This window comes from Acromyrmex echinatior, chromosome 10 (genome assembly GCF_024713525.1).
Source record: "Acromyrmex echinatior isolate Ae372 chromosome 10, ASM2471352v2, whole genome shotgun sequence".
Taxonomy (NCBI): Eukaryota; Metazoa; Arthropoda; class Insecta; order Hymenoptera; family Formicidae; genus Acromyrmex; species Acromyrmex echinatior.
In genome coordinates this window covers 12,923,149-12,945,875 of record NC_141861.1, presented here as the reverse complement: position 1 = coordinate 12,945,875, position 22,727 = coordinate 12,923,149, and the positions used below count along the sequence as shown (strand labels likewise).

The window sequence follows — 22,727 nt, the reverse complement described above, 5'->3', positions numbered from 1 at the left end:
TTTCATATTTTAATTCATTTAATTTCGCAATTGTTTTGTACGACGTATGCGGTCGAACGTTGTCGTGGAGAAATATTGGACCATACCGATTAACAAGTGATGGGCGTATAATTTTCAATTTTTCATGCATTTCATCAATGTACTGGCAGTACTTTTCGGCTGTAATTGTCTCCCCAGTTCGAAGGAATAAGTAATGAATTACTCCAGTCACATTCCACCAAACTGTTATTAAAATTTTCCGTGGATGAAGTGATGGTCTTGGAGTATGAGCACAAGCCTCATTCCTATCAAGCCACTGAGCACACCTTTTCCTATTGTCGTAAAGAATCTATTTTTTATCACATAATAATCCGATCGAAAAATAGCTCTCGATGAAATCGGGTTAGTAATGATGAGCATACGTTCAATCGATCCAGCTTATTTCGCTCGGTTAGTTCGTGCGGTACCCATTTATCCATTTTTTTCACCTTGCCAATTTCAGAAAGGTGTCGCAATATCGTTGTATGGTTAACTTTCATTCTGGTAGCAAGTTCCCTTATAGATACAGTTGGATTCGTTTCCATCAATGCTTTCAGAGCATCATTTTTCACAGACATTTTTGGGTCTTCCACGCGGTTCATTGTAGGGAAAAATCACCGAAATGTCAAACCAACGCTGCACTTTTCGATCGTTAAGTATTCTCCCCAAATGCCTGGTTTATATAGCGTGCAGCTTTTGCAGCATTATTAGCAAGTTTATACTCATATAAAAAAATTACATGAATATCGATTGAATTCATATCCTTACGAAATTCAAAACAAATAACAAAATGGAACACTTTTGAGAAAATTTTCTTTGTTGAAATGTGACTCTGGCAATGGACAACATGACTATAAACGAGGTTATGCCAAAAACAAAAGCATAACGAAAACAGGGAGACAAACGTTCATATGTAAAGAAAATCCGACATTTCATATGCACCAATCTAAATAATATATATATAAAGCTATATAAGCACGTGTCGGGTATTCGATATATGTTCAGATAGACCGACTACTGGTAAAAATAGCTCTGCTACATATCCGCTTTTCCATATACATTCGTACGAAATTTTTGGATGCCAATATGGAAAACCTGATAGGATCATATATGACGGATTGAATCCGGAAAAATGGGTTGAAAACTATTGAAGTCAGATCTATTAATTTTTAGAGAAATAATCTTATCGAATTTTCTGGATACAGCCATATAGGCCGGATCTTCCATATACGTTTGGATAGACCGGCTATTGATGAAAATAACTTTACTACATATATACGCTTTTCCGTATACGTTGTAACGACGCGCCCTCGAGAAATACATTGTTCCCGGCCATCAGCAAGATGCCACTGTATTACATGCAACGATGCGGGCGCGCCTGAATATTTTTTTAAAAACTGCAAACATAATTCGCAGGTAACAGCTGAAGTCCCGTGAGAAACCGTGACGACCGAACGCTGCCGAGTGCTACCCCGCGACAGATATCTGTATCGTCACGCATGTGAGAGTACCGCTTGGCGAGAAAATACGAACCGAATCCGCGACACTGCCAAAAATCCATCATATAAAAGGCCGCAAATTTTCACAAAGAGGCTTTTTCTTGCTCCGACTTCCACCAGATCCTATAGACTCGATAGCAATCCTGATCTGCTACGAGTATCTTCCTGCCGCGAAATTTCGGCCGACATCGTGTTCAGAGGGTGAAGCGGACTTCGCTCGGCGTTCTCAACACACTTGGAAGCCGCTTCTCGCAGTATCCGCCGAGTGGACGAGACAAGGGGATAGAGAGTCTCTGCTTCTATTGAGCGTTTCCGATAGTCGAAAGGCATAATCTGCAACCTTACACACGACGCGATCGGTAAGAGCAAAGGGGGTGGAGTGTTCTCCGTTGAGTGTCTCAGCCGCCGGTCGCGCCCGCGCCTACACTCAAGTGTGCCATAAACACATTCGAATCTTATTCGCGTTTCGCGCGGCCGCGCCGCGATCGTATTGGTGTGTACCTGCGCCGCGCTAGCATCCGTCCCGCGTTATCGTGCCGTGACACCAGGGCGCACCAGCGCTTGGACCCGCGTTTTCACATTATCGCGTGCAGCGAGCATTATCATTATTCTAGTGTATCTTCTTTTGTTGTATTCTAAATTATCTGTTAATATCGTGCTGTATATAATAAAGCGTGTTTGTATTTCGTCTACATAATTGCATTCATTTCTCTGTAAGCGCCTTCTCTCTCCGCAACGAATTCTCTCTCCGAACTTCTTTCGTTTCCTGCCCGACTAATTTGTCCGAGCTATTCCGCGCAACGGAAGTCAGGTTATTTCAACGTTCGTACGAAGCGAAATAGATAAGTTTGGATATCAATATGGAAAACATGGTAGAATCATATACAGCAGATCATATCTAATAAAGTAGTTAGAAAATTATAAGTGATCTATGTGAAATTCTGTATATATTCATATGGAGCATATAAAACATCTGAATATGGATATTTAATACGAGCGTCGAATAAGGTTCATATCAAAATGTATATAAAATTATAGAAAAATATTTTCAGAAATGGAAAAACATATACAATACTATAAAAATGTATAATTTTTTGGTCATTTGTACTGAATGTCATATGTGATACGTTAGAATCGGCGATATTCTTTTTCGTAATGTATCTATTTCTATCGATTTTTTTAAACCAAGGAGCGATCGTTGATAAATGAAAAGTCACAGTAGGTAGAAAAGTTTTGTTTAATATGTCAGAGAAAAAAAGTTTAGAGGAAAATAGAAAAAAAGGATAAGAAAGGAATAGGAAGGAGTGAGAAAAAGAATGAAAGATTTAGTAGAAAGGAAGGTAGCAAGAATTAGAAGATATACAAGAAGATATGGATAGAGAAATCAGAAAATTAAAAGAGGAAGGGAGGAAAAGAGAGGAGATGGAAATTAATTAGTGGAAATTAAGGCTCCTGACTAGTCGCAGCGGGATTCCATGTTGGAATCGTAATATCAGAAGCAAGGAATGACATGTTAATTTATGTTGCATGCCATTTTTAAATAAAGACAATTTGAATGAAATGAAATGACGAGATCACTTTAAAACACTTGCAAAAATCGATGAAAACTGTCCTCTGCAAGAAATGGAAGAAAGGTAAAGAGATCAAGGAAAAATGGAGAAGAGAGAATTCAGAGCTTTATTAGAGAAAAAGTAAAAAAGAGAAAAGGAAAGTAGAAGAGAAGGAAAGGAACTGAAAAGAGAGAGCCGAATGTATGGAAGTATATAAATAGGAAGAGAGGTAAGAAAGTATGGAAAAAGAATACGAGGGCAAGTCAATAAGTTTTTAGAAAAACATAGTAAAACACACATTTTGATCGATTCATTTTTATTTCTCACTCCAACATAGTCTCCTTTCAGCTTGATCCAACGATTCTCCAACTTTTTCAAGCCGTCCGAATAATATGATTTATCCAATCCTTCAAAATAAGCCTCTGTTTCGGCGATGAGCTGCTCTCTGGTGGTGAATCTCTTTCCTCCGAACCATTTCTTCAGGTTTAGAAACAGGAAATAGTCGCAGGGGGTTAAATCTGGCGAATATGCTGGATGGGGAAACAATTCGTAGCGGAATTCGTTGAATTTGGCCATCAGTGCCGGGTACGTGTGAACCGTGCATTGTCTTGATGGAAGAGCATTTTCTTCTTCGCCAAATGGGGACTTTTTTTTCTTTAAAATGTTGTTGAAACAGTTCAATAAGATTGCGTAGTAATCGCCATTGATCGTTTACTTCGGCGGAAGGTAATCGATATGAATTATACCGCGTGCGTCCCAAAAAACTGTGGCCATCATCTTTCCGGCCGACTTCACGGTCTTCGCCTTCTTCGGAGCTGGTTCACTTGATGAAGTCCATTGTTTTGACTGTTCCTTCGTCTCGAGTGTGAAGTAATGGATCTATATTTCGTCCACAATAATGAATCGATGCAGAAATTCATCTGGATTACATTGGAACATTGTTTTGAAATCGTCACACGATCGCGCTTATGGTCCACAGTGAGCAAACGCAGCATCTTGCCGATAGCTTTTTCAACCCAATTGTTCGTGCAAAATTGAAATCACTGTGCCATGTATTAGGTGTTGGAATTAATTCGTAGCGTTTTACAAGTGATGGGAAGTACTTTCATTAATGTATTTTTTAATGCTCATGTGAAATAAATAACATTCTTTCATTAAAAAACGTTACGAATTAATTCCAACACCTAATAATATGCCTATGGCCTCAATAAGCACTTTCACTCGTCGATCAATCAAAACAATATCGTGGATTCTATCGATGATTTCTGCGTAGCAGTCTCAATTGGTCCCGAACGAGGTGCATTACATGTGGATGTATGACCACGTTTAAATTCATTCACTCAATTGTATACAGTCACAAACGCTAGTGCAGATGTACTATGAACATTATCCAACTTTGATTTCTTTCGGCGTTAAACGCCAACTTTCATATGTAGATGTTTGATCACTGCACGAAACTCATTTTTTTCCATTTTGCATAAAACACAAAGGTTGTTCGCTTTAATTGTCTACAGAAATGAAACCACGCGATGAATTCCGCTCAAAATTTGACAGTAATCAGCTGAAAGATGCTACTTGTCAAAAAGTAATGTGACACTGCGAGTGTCCTCTGACAGATTTTCTAAGAACTTATTGACTTGCCCTCGTAATATAAAGAACGAGGAATAGAGAAAACATTTTAAAGAATTATTGGAAGGAATTAAGGACAATGAAACTAAAGTACAACAAGACACGGATAGATCTATAACGTAAGAAAAAGAAGAAAATAAAGGAAAGGGAAGGATTGAAGGCCGAAGACATAGATAAAGCGTTGCTTAAGATAAAGAAGAGTAAGGCGATAGGAATTGATAGGATATCTATGGAAACATGATTATATGCAAGCGAAGGTTAAGATCGAAGTTGGTGTGTCTACTACAAAAAAGTGTGGAAAGGTACGATGTGGTAGGCACGATGCCGAAAATTTGAAGGAAAGCATAATTGTACCATTATGCAAAAGAGGAGACGAGGAGAAGGTAACGAATTATAGAGGAATCTCGTTATTATGCACGTATAAAATATATGCAGAGATAAGATATAGATTGGAAAGAAAAAACAAAAGATATGATTTCAGATAATCAAGCTGGATTTAGAAGAAGAAGGTCAACGTTGGATAATATTTTCATACTGATGTACTTGATACAGAGGGAAAGAAGAAGGGCAAGAAAAAAGTATATATATTTAAAGGCCGGATTTAAAGGTCGCCTTCGATAAGGTGGATAGAAATAAACTATGGGAAATTCTAAGAGGCAAAAGGTAAGTGAATACCTAGTAAGGAAGATAGAGAAGATGTATGCGAAGATGGAGATGAGAATAAGGTCGAAACAAAGATACACAATTCAGGACAATGAAACGAGTAAGGCAGGGGTGTGTGATGAATGAAATGAGTCCATTTTTGTTCAACTTATATATTGCGGATATAGATAACAATTTAGAGAAAAAGGGGATAGAAGACAGGGACAGGATATGGTCGTTAGCATGCGGATGACTTAATTTTGGCTAATATTTATTTTAGGGAAGCGTTACGAGGTATAATGTGCACGTTCAAAAAATTCTTGGAGGAAAGGAAATTGGAACTGTATATAATGTGTATAGAAAAGACGAAAATAATGATTTATGGAGGGACAGAGAAGAAAAGGAAAGAGAAATGGAAATGAAAAAATAAGGAGCTGGAAGTGTAAGAATATTTATGTTTTATTTTGGATAGGAAGGGGGACCAGAATTATAGGGCTGGGAGAAAAAAGGTGAGTTAGAAAAAATAATAATGTTGGATTATGTGAGTGGATTTTTAATTTAGATTTATGCACTCCAAGGTATGTAATTATGAGTGAGTTGGTAATGGATAAACTTAAAGAGAAGTGGAGTTTAAGGGCAAGAAGGTATGAGAAAAAGATTAAATCTGGAAATACTGGTATTTCTGGTCAGAGAGTGCTGAGAGAAAAAACAAAGATTGGGTTGGAATAATAAATATGATGTGGAGAAAAAGAGATATTATAACAGAAAGGTAGGGAATAGAGTTTAGAGAAGTGATGGGTCATGGGTAAAAAAAATTCGAAAAAAATTTAATAAGTAGGGAAAGGGATTTACAAAGGCAATGAGAAAGGGAAAGAACCGATAGAGCAAGAGATATAAAAAGATAGGAATCGAGAATAGGTTACCAAATTATTTGAGGAATGAGAATATGGAAATGAGAAGAAAGGATGAAGTCAGAGCGTTAATTAAATTAAGATGCGGGAATCCGGAGGGAAAAAATAAATACTGGTTAGAAAAAAAAAGGGGGGGGTGTCTTTTCTGTAACGCAGGTGAAGATAACTTAGAACATTACGTTAATGAATAAGGAGGTAGCAAAAAGCTTTGAAGAGTTAGAGATGGATAACGATGAGATAATAAGAAAAATATGGGGAGAGGACTTAGACGAACTTAAAGAAAGAGTGCTGAAAAAACTATGGACAGAAAGAAGGTAGTAAAAAGAAAGGAGGAAAGGATACGTATATATGTATATAAGTAGAGTATAGCTGATAACTGATACAAGGTTAGGAAGTAGAAAGGATAAGCAAATAAGAAAGTATGAAAGAAAGAATGAGTGAGTTAAGAAGAATTGTAAGCTAAGTCCCTTTCTCGGTTTGTATACGCCGAATAAATAAATATTCTATATTTTCAAATTAAATATTATACATCATTATTCAATATACCTAGTTTATTAAGATTCTATAAGTTTATTTAAGTCTTTCACAAATCAATAAAATTAGAACATATTTAAAACTTTATAGTATATTTTTCTCTTAACATTAAGTTGGAGGAAAAGTTCTGCGATATTTTGTTAGCTCAAAATTATATGTACAATATATCTTCATTAAAAATAAACAAAATTTAAATTTTAAAAAAGCTTGAAACCTTTACTTTTGAATGGTGACTATATTTTTTGAAATTATGTACTTTGTAATTTTTTATATAGAAAACTACGAGCTGAAAAAGGGAAATTTTATTCTCACTTTGTGGGTCTGTGCCAAAAAAATTTGCGAAAATATCGTGAAAGTTTGGAGTTTTCCTCATAAAATCGTTTTTTTTTTTAATGTTTCTACGGTTTTTTATTCTTGAGTTATACGCGAGTTAAGTAAAAAAGGAGCATTTTGACTTGATTGCTCATAACTCCATTAAAAAAATTATCGTACTGCAATTTAAAAAAAAACAGATTTTTAAAGCTTAAACGTTGCTCTATTGAGGTAATAATTGCTAATTCAAAAAAATAGAATATATTATGAATTTGAGCTAAAAATATGATATTACTATCATTATAACCATTGCATAATAATAGTAATATCACATTTCTATAACTCAAATGTCTATAGTTTACATTTAAAAATTAGCATATTATTCAATAGAACAAAGTTTCAAATTTAAGAATCTATTGTAATAATTACAGTACGATAATTTTTAACAGAGTTATAAGCAATCAAAATCAGAATGCTCCTTTATTTAATCTGCATGTAACATGATAATAAAAAGTCGTAAGAACATTTTTTAAAAACAAATTTTTAAAAAAGCTTTCACGTCAGATAGTCGAAAATTTCGCACCAAATATATTCTGTATGACACAAATACATATATTGTAGCAACATGACAGTTTCTATACTAGCGCTTAATAAATTGATTTAATTTATGTAGATTGGAATAACTGTAAATTACAAAATGCTTAAATAAAAACCTTCCTTAAATAATCAGTAATAAAGTAAAAGAATCCCGCCACCATATATGGCAGGAGATTCAAATTATTCAAATCTACTAGAAAAGTAATGGAAACACGCAGCAAAAATTTTAAAAAATGTAAACTTAATAGACAGAAATTATAGCAAACATAAATAATACAATTTTATCGATAAAAAGTGAGAATGATGATTTTTTTTACTGAAAAGTGAACAAACGTGAGTCTTCTTTAAAACAGAGTAAAGTAAGAATAGTAATTCCGCAACAAGTCTATGCCTATAATTGTAAAAAAACATTTTAGAATTTGGATGTTTTTATTGAAATGAGTCTTCATCTTGTTTATTATTTAATACGCAAATATTTGGAAATAAATATTTCATATAATGATAGAGTAAGACAGTACTAATAGAAAAATACGGGATATGTTGAATTATTTAACTACAGAAGTTAGATTTGATGATCATAAAGTTGGAAATCGTCATATGAGATAATCAAGGTATTTCTAATATGAAATGACTTATGCTATTAAGTCATAGAAAATTGTTGCTAAAGCACGCACGCACGCGCGCACGCACGCACGCGCGCACGCACGCACGCGCGCACGCACGCACGCGCGCACGCACGCACGCGCGCACGCGCGCACGCACGCACGCACGCACGCACGCACGCACGCACGCACGCACGCACGCACGCACGCATAAACAAGTATAGCCCTTAATTGCAATAAATCAATAAGAATTAAAATATTCATAAAGTACATAAAATTTTTAATTATTTTTCAAATAATTGTAAATAGTGTAGGTAATAATCCCATTAATTAATTCTTGTTTTCAAAATAGGAATATTGCACATTTTAATTTTACTCATTAGCATTTATGACTATATATTATTAGGTGTTGGAATTAATTCGTAGCGTTTTTAATGAAAGAATGTTATTTATTTCACATGAGCATTAAAAAATACATTAATGAAAGTACTTCCCATCACTTGTAAAACGCTACGAATTAATTCCAACACCTAATACAATAGGCAAAATTTATAATAAAGTTGATAAATTTGTAATAAAGTTGATATGAAAACATTATCTATTCATGTTTTTACAGACAAAGGGCAAAGCATTCAAAATCAGCAAAAACTATTACATACTCTTTGGAGTCACTGATACAAGCTGTTAACTATGTCAAAAATGGATTAGGAATTCAAACAGCGTCTAAAAAATATGGCATCCCATATGGTGTAAGAAGAACTTTACGCGATAAAATTGCTGGAAAAACTCCTGTAGAAAAGAGACGAAGTGCGCCTATTTACTTAATAATGGAGGAAGAAAACAAATTGGTAGTGAATTTTACATGTATAAAGCAAAGTTTCGCTGTGACTAAAGATCAGCTATTAGATAGCGTCAAAGCATTCGTCAAGGAATTAAAAAAGAAAGTTCCTTTTCAAAACGATCGTCCAGGATGGCATTGGTATGAAGGGTTCTTGAATCGTCATCCGATCTTGTCGATAAGAATATCTCAGAATCTAAGTAAAAGTCGAAGTTCCACTTCTGAATCACAAATTAGAGCTTGGTTCGAAGAAATAAGAAATTATCTGGCAGGAAAAGAATTATTAAATATTGACGCAACAAGAGTATTTAACTCTGAATCGGCCTTCTACTTAAAAATCAAGTTATTAAGTCCTGATAAAAATCAAGTTATTGTAAAAAAGGGCGTTAAAGTTGTACACAATTTTGTCAATGGTGATGAGAAAGAGTGTATTATCACACTTATCATGGCCAGCACAGCTGGTGATATGCCACCTCCAATGGTTCTTTATGCATGTAAGAGACTACAGTCTGCTGTTATTTACAATTGCCCCAAAGGCTGGAGAATAGGAAAATCGGAAAGTGGTTGGATGATACTGAAACGTTCTACGAATATATAACAAATGTTTATTATCCATGACTTATTATACTTAGTTAAAAATAAGGTACAGATTCCTGTCATACTATTTGTTGATGGCCATTCATCACATCTCACTATGCATTTGAGTATACTCTGCCAAGAAAAGAGTATTATACTGATTATTCAAATGCTATACACATCCTGCAATCATTAGAGTATTATAGGTTTTTTCCATCCTCTTAAAGTATCATGGAGGAAAATTGTTCATCAATGGAAATTGGATACTGATGGAACTCGCTTGAGTAAACACCATTTTGCTGGAGAATTAAAGAAGGCAATAGATTTTACAATCTGCATTCAAGATTCTACAATCTGCATTCAAGGCAACTGGTTTACATCCATTTAATCCAGATGCGATTAAATATGAAAAACTCATTAACCAAAAAAAGTCAGAGGAAGAATGTACAGAGCAGTCAGCAGCTACATCAATGGTACCAAAAACTGCGTTAGAATTATTGGAAGAATGCATTCCTGATGATCTTTTAAGCCAATTTAAAAAGAATGTTAATGACGAGATGGAACGGAGATGAAAAAAATGAAAGTCTCTTTTTGGAAAAAATTTCGTTCTCTTCTAGGTATCTTTGTCTCAGATTGTACATTTTAATATTTATCAATAACAGTTTTAGACATTGTTTCTTATAAGTTAATATTATATTTTATGGATGTATTTGGTCACATGCGTCACATTTCAACAAAACATTATCTAAAATATAAAAATTGTATAAATTGTTTCATTATTATGTCTAAATATCTGTGCAAAATTTAAGCACAATTCTTTTATTGGTTTAAACGTTATTAAATTTAAACGTTATTAAATTTTTTTATTAGATTAGATTCTTAAAACGTAAAATCGCATTTTTAAATACTTATTTACAAATTTGATAAGGAAATAATATTAAAAATTAAATCAAATTTATACTGATTTATACTGACTTATACTGATGAAATAATAATAAATATTCGTACAAAAATTTATTTGATTCACATATATTCTCATTTAATAGCTACTGAACTAAAACTGCAGAAAAATATAGTCATTTTGCTGCATAAAATTATTATTAAGTCAAATTATTTATTGTTTTGCTTTTGCAGTTGGTTTCAGGTTGTATTCATGGACTATAATATCATCAAAATTTTGACAATAATTGATTAGCCTATTTTTGACTGCTTATTTATTATTAGCCTGATTGACTGATACTTTTAGCCAAAACATCCTTAAAATAATCATACATTTATTTTATTAGGTTAGTGCAAAAAAAATGTCAGTTTTTCTGTGTTACTATTAAGAACAGTCGTAACTTCATTAAAAAATGAACAAAATTTAAATTTAAAAAAGGATTTTAAAACTTGAAAACTCCAAAAACATATTATATTTTTTGAGTTTATGTGAGTTTGATAATTTTTACATATAGAAAACTACCAGTTAAAAAAAATTAAAAATTTTCTTTTCACTTTACAGGTCTGTTACGTGCCCCCTTCTCCAAAAAAATCGAGAAAATTTTGAAAGATTGAAGTTTTCTCTACAAAATTTTTTAATAAAGTTTCTACGATTTCTTTTTCCTGAGTTACTCACGGATTAAGTAAAAGTATTATAGCATTCGGACTTTGATTGCTCATAACTTCGTTAAAAATCATTACATTGCAATCATTATATTGCAATCAAAAAATATAGATTCTTAAAGCTGAAACTTCGCTCTATCAAATGGTATAATCACTAACTTTTTAAAAATATAATAGAATATATTGGAAAAGGAAAACCATTTTATAATACCGAAAACCGATATTCTTTTTGCATCAACCTAATACAATTTATATATCTAATGAAACATATGAAGTCACGAGTTTTTTAGCGTTTTTATTTTTGAATTATTAATATCGTCAATTTTTCAGTAAATTCAGTAAAATCTGCTGCAGTAATTTCCGCTGAGCCTGCAAGATCCGATACATCAAACATTAATACTGATTCTAAACCAACAAGTTCTTTTACAGATGAGCCTTTCATTCATCCTATTTTTATTCAAATAGAAAATGAATTAGATTCACAGGAAGTAAGTTCATGTATGGAAGAAAACTCAACATATAATATATTAGATTGTGGCAGTTTACAACCATTGCACTTCAATAATTTGATTCTTGAAGATTCCTCACTTCAACATAACATTACTGAAGATGAAATGCTATCACAATCTGCTACACAAGATTCGTTGAAGGAATCAGTATTTAATAAAATTGTTTTGGCCAAAACCAGATAAAGAAATGAAAATTTCGAAAAAAAAAGTAAGATTACCAGCTGTAGCGTCATCTGATAAATGGATAGAGCAGGAACAAGAATTTCTTGATATTAAACTGAAACAAGAGGAAGAAAAGGCGAAAAGAATCTTAAAAGAAAAATAAAAAAAGAAAAAATGGATAACGAAAGAAAAGAAAAAGCTCAAAAAATAGAGAAGAAAATGATGAAACTTGCACAGCAGCAAGAGAAATAACGAATCGCAGAGGAGAAAAAATTGTTTCGAAAGAGACCGCGTGAAAAAAATAAGGAAAACATTAAATGATTAAGAAACAAAAAAATTACGTCTAAATATACAAAATTATATAATAAAATATATGTTCGAAAAAATAATAGATTTGTAAAAATTTCATTTCTTTTATTGTAGTTATTTAAACTTAAAGCAAATCAAGGTACATATTATGTGGAATTCGGAATGGATTATGTTTGGAATTATTCAATTATTTCCTAGATTTCTATTGTGTTTTCTAGAGAAAATGAAACAATTCCGGTTGGAATCTATTCCGATTTGTTTCATGATAGATGTCCATGATAAGGTGGCGTCGGAGATTCGGAGATAAGGCTTATTAGTACTTATCGTGTGCGACCGATATGTGGCTTCAGAAAATGAATATAAACTGCCTGTATGTGAAGTTAGCACCCCAACTATAGTACTCAGGAGTTCTGATTAGAGTTCCCATTTCCTTTTGACGAGACAAAGAGTTCTATATAATTTATAACAAGAATTCCGCTTAATAACTATTTTTAAATAATTTTTTAAAAATGGGGTGCTAACTTCTCATCGAAAATCGAGATCGAATAGTTCTGAGTGGCTCAATAGCTTCATTTCGTGAATACCTAGAGTTCCTGATGTATAAAAAAAAATTTTGAAAAATCAAAAAAAAATTAAAAATTTTTGAAAAATCAATTTTTAGATACAATAGTTCTGATTAGAGTTCCTGCTTCCTTTTAACGAGACGAAGAGTTCTCTATATTTTTAATGCAAGATTCATTTAATAACAATTTTTAAATAATTTTTAAAAAATTTTTTGGAAAATTTTTTTTTATAAAATAGTTCTGTGACACGTTAATTATCATTCTAACAATTTCGAAGAGTTCTCAGCGATTAAAATCAACACAGACTCAATAATAAAAAAGATATATACTTAAAACGAAATTTGAAAAATCGATCGCAGAAGTATGTATTTCCTTATGTAGTCATCCAATCGCTTTGTCACCTAATATTTTTTGACAGAACTCGTCGACAACTACAGAAAACTCTAATCAAACTACTCAGAGAGAACTACTCAGTACTCTCAAAAACTTTTTCGATATCCGACTTAGAAAATTTTCAACGATAGAGTTGAAATGTTCCCATATCTCGAAAACCGTTGGCCCAATCGCTTTTTCATCTAATACTTTTTGACAGAACTCGTCGAGAACTCTAATCAGAACTACTCAGTACTCTCAAAAAATTTTTCGATGTTATGATACGGAGACATTTGAACTCTATCGTTGAAAATTTTCTAAGTCCGACATCGAAAAATTTTTTTGAAAGTACTGAGTAGTTCTGATAATAAAAATACAAAACACGTGAAATAAAATTTTCACGTGTGTGAAGTTGGCACCTCATCTTTTGGCACCGCAAATTTTGATAAGAGTTCCATTGGCACCCGCAATAGTTCTATAGTTCCTGATAGGTTTTATAAATAGTTCCGTTGATTTAGCTAAAAAAAATAACACTTGAAAATTTGCGGTGCTAACTTCCCGTGGCACCGCAAGATTCGAAAAATCAATTGAAAACTATGAAATTTTATAGTTTTCGAAGAGTTCTACAGTTCCTGATGGGTTTTAACAATAGTTCCGGTCTCTAAATTATTTCAAATAATAATTAAACACGCGCGCTGGCACCGCATCACAAGAGTAAAGTACTTTTTAACAGCCAGTTCCAGCAGACTTATTGGCATTTTCTTATAGTTTTACAATAGTTCCGATGATTTTTATAGATTTCGCTCAGAGTTCTGCCCTTTAAGTACTTTTTAATAACAATAATACCCGCGCGCTGGCACCGCACCACAAGAATAAAGTACTCCTTAACAGCCAGTTCCAGCTGACTTGTTGACATTTTCTTATAGTTCTACAATAGTTCCGACGATTTTTATAGATTTCGCTCAGAGTTCTGTCCCTTAAGTACTTTTTAATAACAATTAAATCCGCGCGCTGGCACCGCACTACAAGAGTAAAGTACTCTTTAACAACCAGTTCCAGCAGACTTGTTGGCATTTTCCTGTAGTTCTACAATAGTTCCGACGATTTTTATAAATTTCGCTCAGAGTTCTGCCCTTTAAGTATTTTTTAATAACAATAATACTCGTGCGCTAGCACCGCACTACAAGAGTAAAGTACTCTTTAACAGCCAATTCCAGCCGACTTGTTGGCATTTTCCTGTAGTTCTATAATAGTTCCGACGATTTTTATAAATTTCGCTCAGAGGCAGATTTCAACTATTGTAGAACTACAGGAAAATGCCAACAAGTCGGCTGGAACTGGCTGTTAAGGAGTACTTTACTCTTGTGGTGCGGTGCCAGCGCGCGGATATTATTGTTATTAAAAAGTACTTAAAGGGCAGAATTCTGAGCGAAATCTATAAAAATCGTCGGAACTATTGTAAAACTATAAGAAAATGCCAACAAGTCTGCTGGAACTGGCTGTTAAAGAGTACTTTACTCTTGTGATGCGGTGCCAGCGCGCGTGTTTAATTATTATTTAAAATAATTTAGAGACCGGAACTATTGTTAAAACCCATCAGGAACTGTAGAACTCTTCGAAAACTATAAAATTTCATAGTTTTCAATTGATTTTTCGAATCTTGCGGTGCCACGGGAAGTTAACACCGCAAATTTTCAAGTGTTATTTTTTTTAGCTAAATCAACGGAACTATTTATAAAACCTATCAGGAACTGAATTATTGCGGCTGCCAATGGAACTCTTATCAAAATTTGCGGTGCCAAAAGATGAGCCAACTTCACACATATAAAATTTTCAGCTATTGACACTTTTAGAAAGGTATATGTTTTCATTGTTATATTTATTATAACTGTTATATAAGTTTATATTTAAAATGAATTTTAATTGACATAATGCCATTTAATTCAAAGTTCCAAGTGAGCTGCTTTGTTTGTTGGAGTGAGTCACATAATTAAAGACATAATTTTTATCATTATCATGAGGTTTTAATAAGTAGTTTTTATACATATTTACTAAATCTGTCAATTTACTATTTGACCTATCCATAACATTCAAAGGAAAAACAAACGTTTAATTGTTCATTACTGAGGAGGACTACAAAGTTAGTCGAAACATATATTTCAATTTGTCATCAATAAAAGATTTGAAAAAAATATTAAATTTTATTTTTGTAAAAACTACCAAATGTTGCACTCTCATTCACCCGGTGTAATACCTTATTCATTTCAAAATATATTCTCAAAAAAAAAAACATTGAAAAATAGAAGCATTATGTAAAGTTAATATTCCAACTTTAGTTCTCAAAAATTCTGATTAGAGTTCCCATTTCTTTTTGACGAGAAATGAAGAATTCTATAATATAACACATAGTTTATAAGAGAGAGAGAGAGAGAGAGAGAGAGAGAGAGAGAGAGAGAGAGAGAGAGAGAGAGAGAGAGAGAGAAAGAGAGAGAGAGAGAGAGAGAGAGAGAGAGAGTTCTGTTTAATAACCATTTTTTAATAATTTTTTAAAAATAGGTTAACTTTTTATCGAAATTCAAGATCGAATAGTCTAAGCGACTCAATAGCTTTATTCTGTGAATATCTAAAGTCTCTGGTACATAAAAAATCTATTTTGACTCATAACAAAATTAATACAAAAAAACTAAAAATTTTAGAAAAAAAATGTTTTGATAATAATTCTGTGACATGTTAATTATTATTTTATCTACTATTACTATTTTATCGAAGAATTTTCAGCGATTAAAAACAACACAAAAAAAAAGAATATAAGAGATATATATAAACGAAATTTTCAAAATCTATTGCAAAAATATGTAATTCTTTATGTAGTCATCCCGTTGAGTTCTAATAGTTTTCAATAGAACTCGACGAAAATATACAGAACTTCAATCAGAACTATTCAGTACTTTAAAAAATTTTCGACAGATTTAAAAAATTTTCAATATAGACAAAAGTTTTGCACATAAAAACAACTGTGTTCATGCTCTTAAAAGTTTTTCTAGGTTATTTGATGTTTATATAATATTTATGTGTATCCAAGTAATACAATCTTCGCTTATTACTAAATTAATACATTTTAATTATTATACATCTTTTTAGATAAATTTTAAGAAATATACAATCAATTTTATTCGTTATTAATACTTACTTTCTAAAAACGAGGCTTTTTAAAAGATATTTCCCTGCACAAATACTTTTTACACTCACTGTACCTATTACATTTTATAAATATGTGACAAATATATGTGTGTATGTATACACATTAATTCTGCTATCAAAGAACAAAATCAATTATAAAGAAAATCATGTCATACCTCCTTTGCAGGGCGTTCGATGAGTGGAGTGTTGAGCACGATAGCCGGTAATCATTTCATAGTCGCCGGAGTCACGCCTAAGCGGGAACGTGGTCTCAAGAATGTGATCGCAGGGCTGCATTAACATTAGAATCCCCTTAACCTTCTTTTTACGCTCTTCGATCGGAACACGTGATCGTTTGCCAATGTCCTCAACTAACTTGTCTTCAATGATTTGGCAAGCGCGATGAAAGAAGTATTCTACCATATCGAAAAATTTGGGATTTGGCGCCTCGGGCACGTCTTTAAGACGGTCAGGTATCTGATGATCAGCATAACCACGGTAAGCCGCCGCTTGCCAAACGGCCGGCGCGACGCGCATCAGGACTCTCTGCATATCATTACTCGATGCTTGCTTCAAGGCGATCGATGACCGCGTGAGATTTCGCAAATGAAACATTTTCGCTCGCGATGATGATAGATTATGCGACGCTATATGATAACTCGATGTCAACTGTAATCGAAATCAAATCAAAAATAATTTTCACAAAATATAGTTGTATTCACAATTCGTTGTCTACCGACTGCTGCAGAACTCCGAGATCCGAAATATCACCACTACCGATAACGTCGACGTGCCGACTAATAGCGATGTACATTTGACGGATGACGAATTTGACCCCGGACCGCGGGGGGAGGGCATCTTATAAGGGTATATCCACACAACTTGCATAGCCGCATAAACGTATGCATAAAGAAAATTATCCAATCGCGTTTCTCCTATAAAAACACACGTAAAATGTGATTGAATATTTTGCTTTATGCATATGTTTATGTGGCAAGTTTGTGGATATAAATCGAAGTCCTTCATTTCCTTTCTTTCTACGAAATAAAGAACTCTGATTGGTACAATTTCTTATGCATTACAGTTACACATTATGCAAGAGATGTGCTCCCCGCTTTAGGACCGCGACACTGACTTTTGCATAACGCATAATATATAGTGCATAAGCGAATTAACCAATCAAAATCTTTCCTATCCTCCCATTTCACGGAAAAAGAGAATTTATTGGATGATTCTCTTATGCACTATGCATTATGCATTATGTATGAGTCTGTGCTCTCCGTCTTAAGCGGGAAGCACAGACTCTTACTCGAATCAATAGATTTTTAAGTCTTAAATCATAAGGAGTAGACAAATCACCAATCACTTATTCTCTTCGCATTCGATTGTAGTTAATCAATTTCTTACGGCTTGAAGCTTAAAACACCTATTGTAAATTCGAATTTAAACGGGAAGCACAGACTTTTGCATAACGCATAATCTGTAATACATAAGAAAATGTATCAATCAAAATCCTTTGTTTCCTTCCTTTCCACGAAATAAAGAACTCTGATTGGTTCAATTTCTTATGCCTCATGTGTTATGTGTTATGTAAGAGTCTGTGCTTCCTGCTTAAGGGTATATCCACACAACTTGCATAATCGCATAAACGTATGCATAAAGAAAATTATCCCACCATTATTACATCACATTTCTCTTTTAAAGATACACGTAAAATGTGATTAGATAATTTTCGTTATGCATACGTTTATGCAATTATGCAAGTTTGTGTGGATATACCTTAACTGGTCAAAGCGGGGAGCACAGACTCTTGCATAACGCATAACACATAAAGTATAAAAAATTGAATCAATCAGAATTCTTTATTTTGTGGAAAAAAAGGAAACGGAAGATTTCAATTGATACATTTTCTTATGCATTTATATATACGTATTATGCATTATGCAAGAATCTATACTTTTCACTTAAATCTGAGACATATTATTATACATTGAAAGTATGCAAAGTAAAAACTGTTTGCTTGTATAATTATTTATAAAATATTGTAAAATGAAGTATATAATTTTATGTTTGGTTATTAACATATTTTTATATTTTTCAGCTGACATAGTACAACATCGTTTTAATATGAGGCAAACTTTTATGACAAATTTTCGGGAAAAACGTGAATCAAGGAACAAATGTAATGGAAAAAGTCCTGAAGGAATATATAAACCTAAATGGATTCTATGTATGATAGGTTAGATGTCCTAATAAATCATATGCTCAAGAGAGAGAGCAGAAAGTTTGTCTAATTTACAAACTTCTGAAAATATTACATATTCTGATAAAACAGAATTTTTAATAAATTATAATGCTACTGAAGCAACAGAACCTTCAGAAAATAAAATTGAATATCTAGAGAGTAAATTTGATATAACATATTATAAGTTAATTTACGTAACACAGGTGAGGATTTATTAAATCTCGACGAAATTTAATAAAACCTCTCGTTATTGCTCATTCTTTTTTTATATAATAGAATATATATTTTTTGCATAATAAATTATTAATGGGAAATATGATTTTTCATATTTATAAAATTTATTTATATGTAAATACTTTTTAAAATTATTTATAACTTACTGCTATAAACACATAATACATACATTGCATACTTACATATGTTGCATACATGCATACATACATACTTACATACTCACTTATATACTTACATACTTATTTACATACTAATATACTTATATATCTATATACTTGCATGTTTATATACGTAGATACATACATACTTATATACTTATATGCATACATACATACATACATACTTGTATACATACATACTTACATACTTACATACGTTACTTACATTATATACTTACTGCTACAAATTAAAGAAATAAATTTCTAACTGAGTAATGTACCGTCTAAACCTATCTGGATCTTCGAAAAACAATTTTCATAAAAAAGATTATGATACATGTCTTTCCTGTTCTTTTTTAAAAAATATGGATTTATCCATATACGATGATTGTTTCGATGAATTTCCTTTTCAGCGATTATTAAAAGTAAAAGAGCAACAATTCTCTTCTGTTTATTTGCACGTGTTATAATACGCGGCATTTCTTAAATTTAATTGCGTCTCAACTTATTTGTACAAAGATAGTAAACACACTTGCACTGAATCATTGAAATTTAGGTTAAATAGATCAATAAGTATCATCAAATAATAGACGTTTCTTCTTCTTCTTAATGGTTAATGACTCCTACCTCTCTAGAGAAAGCGGAGACAATACGGTCCAGTGATGCAAATTCTGGATCGCTTGCAGCACAGTTATTAGCATGAAGAGAGTATAGATGGACACGCATACGCAAGTATACACGGATATGGACTTATTGTAGAATATGTATCTTCTTATGCCCCTTCATGCTAGTAACCGTGCTGCAAACGGCCGGAATTCACATCACTGCCAGATGCGATACGGCCAGATCACGTCTTATTAGGATACAAATACAAAAAACGATGCAATGCCCGCAAAATGGAATAACCAATCAAATGTTACCCAAATTTATGCCCGTATTGATAGTCAGACCTTGTACTTAAATCTTCCTTAAATTTAGCTTTAGATGCTCAGCAGCCAATAAAATAATTCGTAGAGTATCTAGATAAATTTAAGAAAGCCTTAAATATAAGGCCTGATTATGAATACGAGAATTATTCTCCTACTGCACATCCATGGAAGCGCTTCATCTTATATTATTCCACCATGGAAATAACGCGCGTCAAACGAACGAACGAGTCGTTCAAATTCGCGGAACAGTCAAGGAATCGATTTTGTATCTTGAAATGAAGAAAAAATTATAAAAGTGAGCGAATTTACTAGAATACTGATAATTTCATTAGTCAACACCTAATAAATTTGCTTACTTTTGTAATTTTCACCTTGTGAAAATACAGAATCGATACCTCCAAAAGAGGAAGCCTTAGGCCGAAATCAGACTATGCATTGAAGATTGAGATTAAAGATTAAAGATTAAAATTTCACTAATAAGGACAAAAAAGTTTTAGCTCCTTTTGTTCTGGATTGGTCAATCTTTAATCTTTCAATCTTCAATCTCATTCTTCAATGCGTAATCTGATTGCGGCCTTAATACTGCCACAGACAAAATTTCTATAACAGTAATCTTAAGGAACATTTCACACAAACTTGCATAATCACATAATATCTTTGTGCATAATCATATGCACAAAGAAAATTATCCAATCACATTTCTGTCATAATGACATATACAGGATTGGCTATATTCGACGGAAAGATCTGGCAACACTGTAACTTTTGACAGAGATGTTAGATCGAGTAACGACGTTTCCCATGATTGAAAAAAAAAAACATCTTTCCGTCGAATATGGCCAACCCTATATATACGTATAATATAAAATACGATTGGATGATTTTCTTTATGCACACGTTTATGTAGCTATGTAAATTTGTGTGGAATGGCCCTAAGACGTGAACTTAAGAAGGATTTCACCTTTGTCGGCCGTAAAATTAGTTCAGCTTTATTAATAATTATAATTTTTTAAAGAAAATTTATTATATACAGAACAATACGAGATTTTGCATAAAATTATGTTATGCTTAAACAGTAAAAAAATATTTTTTAATTAGATGAATATGCATTTTAATGTCTCCAAATGGCGATCGAATTATCAGGCCAGAATATACCTTTAGAATGAAAATATAAAGCTATACACTTATTGAATATTGAGTGTCGCGCACGATGAATATCGCGCTGCCGGAGGCATTCGAGGTCATCTGCAAAACATGTTTCTATGACGGAAATAATATTGACTCTGCAAATCATCTGAAATCAAAATTTTTTTCATTTTTATTATTTGAGTATCACTATGGCATGAACTAAAATAATGTCAATTGCTTGAAATTAATAAAAATGGTGGCATTAAAAAAAATTAATTTTTTTCCTAAAAATTGCCTGTGGCCAATCAAGCTACTGCTTTAGATCTATATGTCATGTTCGCAACAACTTCATTTTTCTTGTCCAATAATTATTTTTAAACAGACTTGCTAACAGGCCTGAATAATACATGCGAGCACCAAGTCCCTATAGACGCATCTGACGCTTCTCCCCGACACTCGCTGTTGACGGGGCGGGATGTTGTCCTCAATGGAGGATGTTTAGGAACACCCACAAGCAAATGTAGTTGTAGAGAAAAGTCAAAGTAGTAGTGCGCATCGTCCAAAGCGGCCACGCGCGAAATACTGGCTCTTTCCGCTATCTGATCAATCGCTGCTCTAGATTTTAAATGCCGCGTGCGAACGTAATACTAAATCTGAACGCGATTTTCTCGCATTTCAATTTCTAAATCTAAAAATTCCGATCTTAATTTTAAATTAATTACAAAACATTAATTCAATTTCTAAATCATAAATCCTAACTTATGAATTGTAACTTTTAATTAACTTAGAATTAAATCTGTCCTTTTGTGTAAAATTAGTCATTAAGGCATTAACTAATGTAATAAATTAAATATACATTCAATTAATCTCATTCGAGTGTGCATTTCATGGATATCTCCATTCTCTTGGCTAATTCATCCTAACGCTAATAATAATATGACCACTATCGAATATTAACAAAAGCGGTCGCGCATGCCTATTGGTGCGATCCGAATCAGCAGCTAAATTCACCCAAGGGAGCAGTAGAGACCTTGACCACAGTATAAATACATACAATATGGACGACTAAGCGTCGGCACCTTTGATGTAATGGTCCCAGGTCACATGACTCGCCGCCATGATGTGGATTGGAAAAGCGCTTATAAATTTGAATTTTTATAAGCTACAGAATGATTTAAAAAAAAAAAGACATAATTCGGTTGTGTCATGAAAATTGTTTAAAGCGAATATATTTTTAAATCAGAATTATATAATAATACAACGTTAACAAACTTATTATATAAAAATAATAATAACAATAATTATATTAGGACTCTCGAATTTTAAACGATACAAAAAGATAAATATAATAGGCTAATGAGAGTCAGCAACGATAAACGACGCAATTATTTAGTGAACAATCAATACTCATAATGAATTGATGTCTTCTTTATTTTCGTTTCGATTCTTTTTGAAGTCCTCCTCAGCAAGAATGATATAAGTATAATTAGCTCACACGTCTATAATGTTTAAGTCACTCGCAAATTGAAAGATGCAGCGTTGTTAATCTGACATTTTTTTATAAAAATAAATCTTATTAAAGTGATATATGTGTAAACAATTCAAATGACTTACCATCACGGAACATG

The 22,727-nt window shown here is 32.8% G+C and overlaps 1 protein-coding gene and 2 long non-coding RNA genes across 7 annotated transcripts in view; 2 read left to right on the top strand and 1 right to left on the bottom strand.

The window, feature by feature from the left end:
- Positions 1-17,249, bottom strand: part of Gdh (glutamate dehydrogenase, mitochondrial) — a 121,542-nt gene extending 104,293 nt beyond the window's left edge. For 2 of the 4 annotated variants that reach the window (XR_015546512.1, XM_087410748.1), the window contains exon 1: positions 16,582-17,249. Coding sequence is in view for 2 of the 4 variants with exons in the window: in XM_087410748.1 (XP_087266874.1) it covers positions 16,582-17,020 (439 nt within the window). In the remaining 2 variants the exon portion in view is untranslated. Of the gene's footprint in view, positions 1-16,415; positions 16,528-16,581 lie in introns of those variants that run through there. The other 2 variants (XM_087410747.1, XM_087410749.1) reach the window with 2 other exon arrangements.
- On the top strand, positions 5,249-15,721 carry LOC105143256 (uncharacterized). 2 transcript variants are annotated; one of them, XR_015546513.1, is made up of 3 exons: positions 5,249-5,359; positions 5,619-5,780; positions 8,911-15,721. It is a non-coding gene; the product is annotated as an uncharacterized LOC105143256 (long non-coding RNA). The 2 variants fall into 2 exon arrangements; XR_845701.2 differs by lacking the exon at positions 8,911-15,721 and having other exon boundaries at positions 5,619-7,292.
- Positions 17,250-18,054: 805 nt separating the features above from the next.
- On the top strand, positions 18,055-18,966 carry LOC147908391 (uncharacterized). Its single transcript, XR_015546487.1, has 2 exons — positions 18,055-18,401; positions 18,507-18,966. It is a non-coding gene; the product is annotated as an uncharacterized LOC147908391 (long non-coding RNA).
- The last annotated feature ends 3,761 nt before the right edge of the window (positions 18,967-22,727 follow it).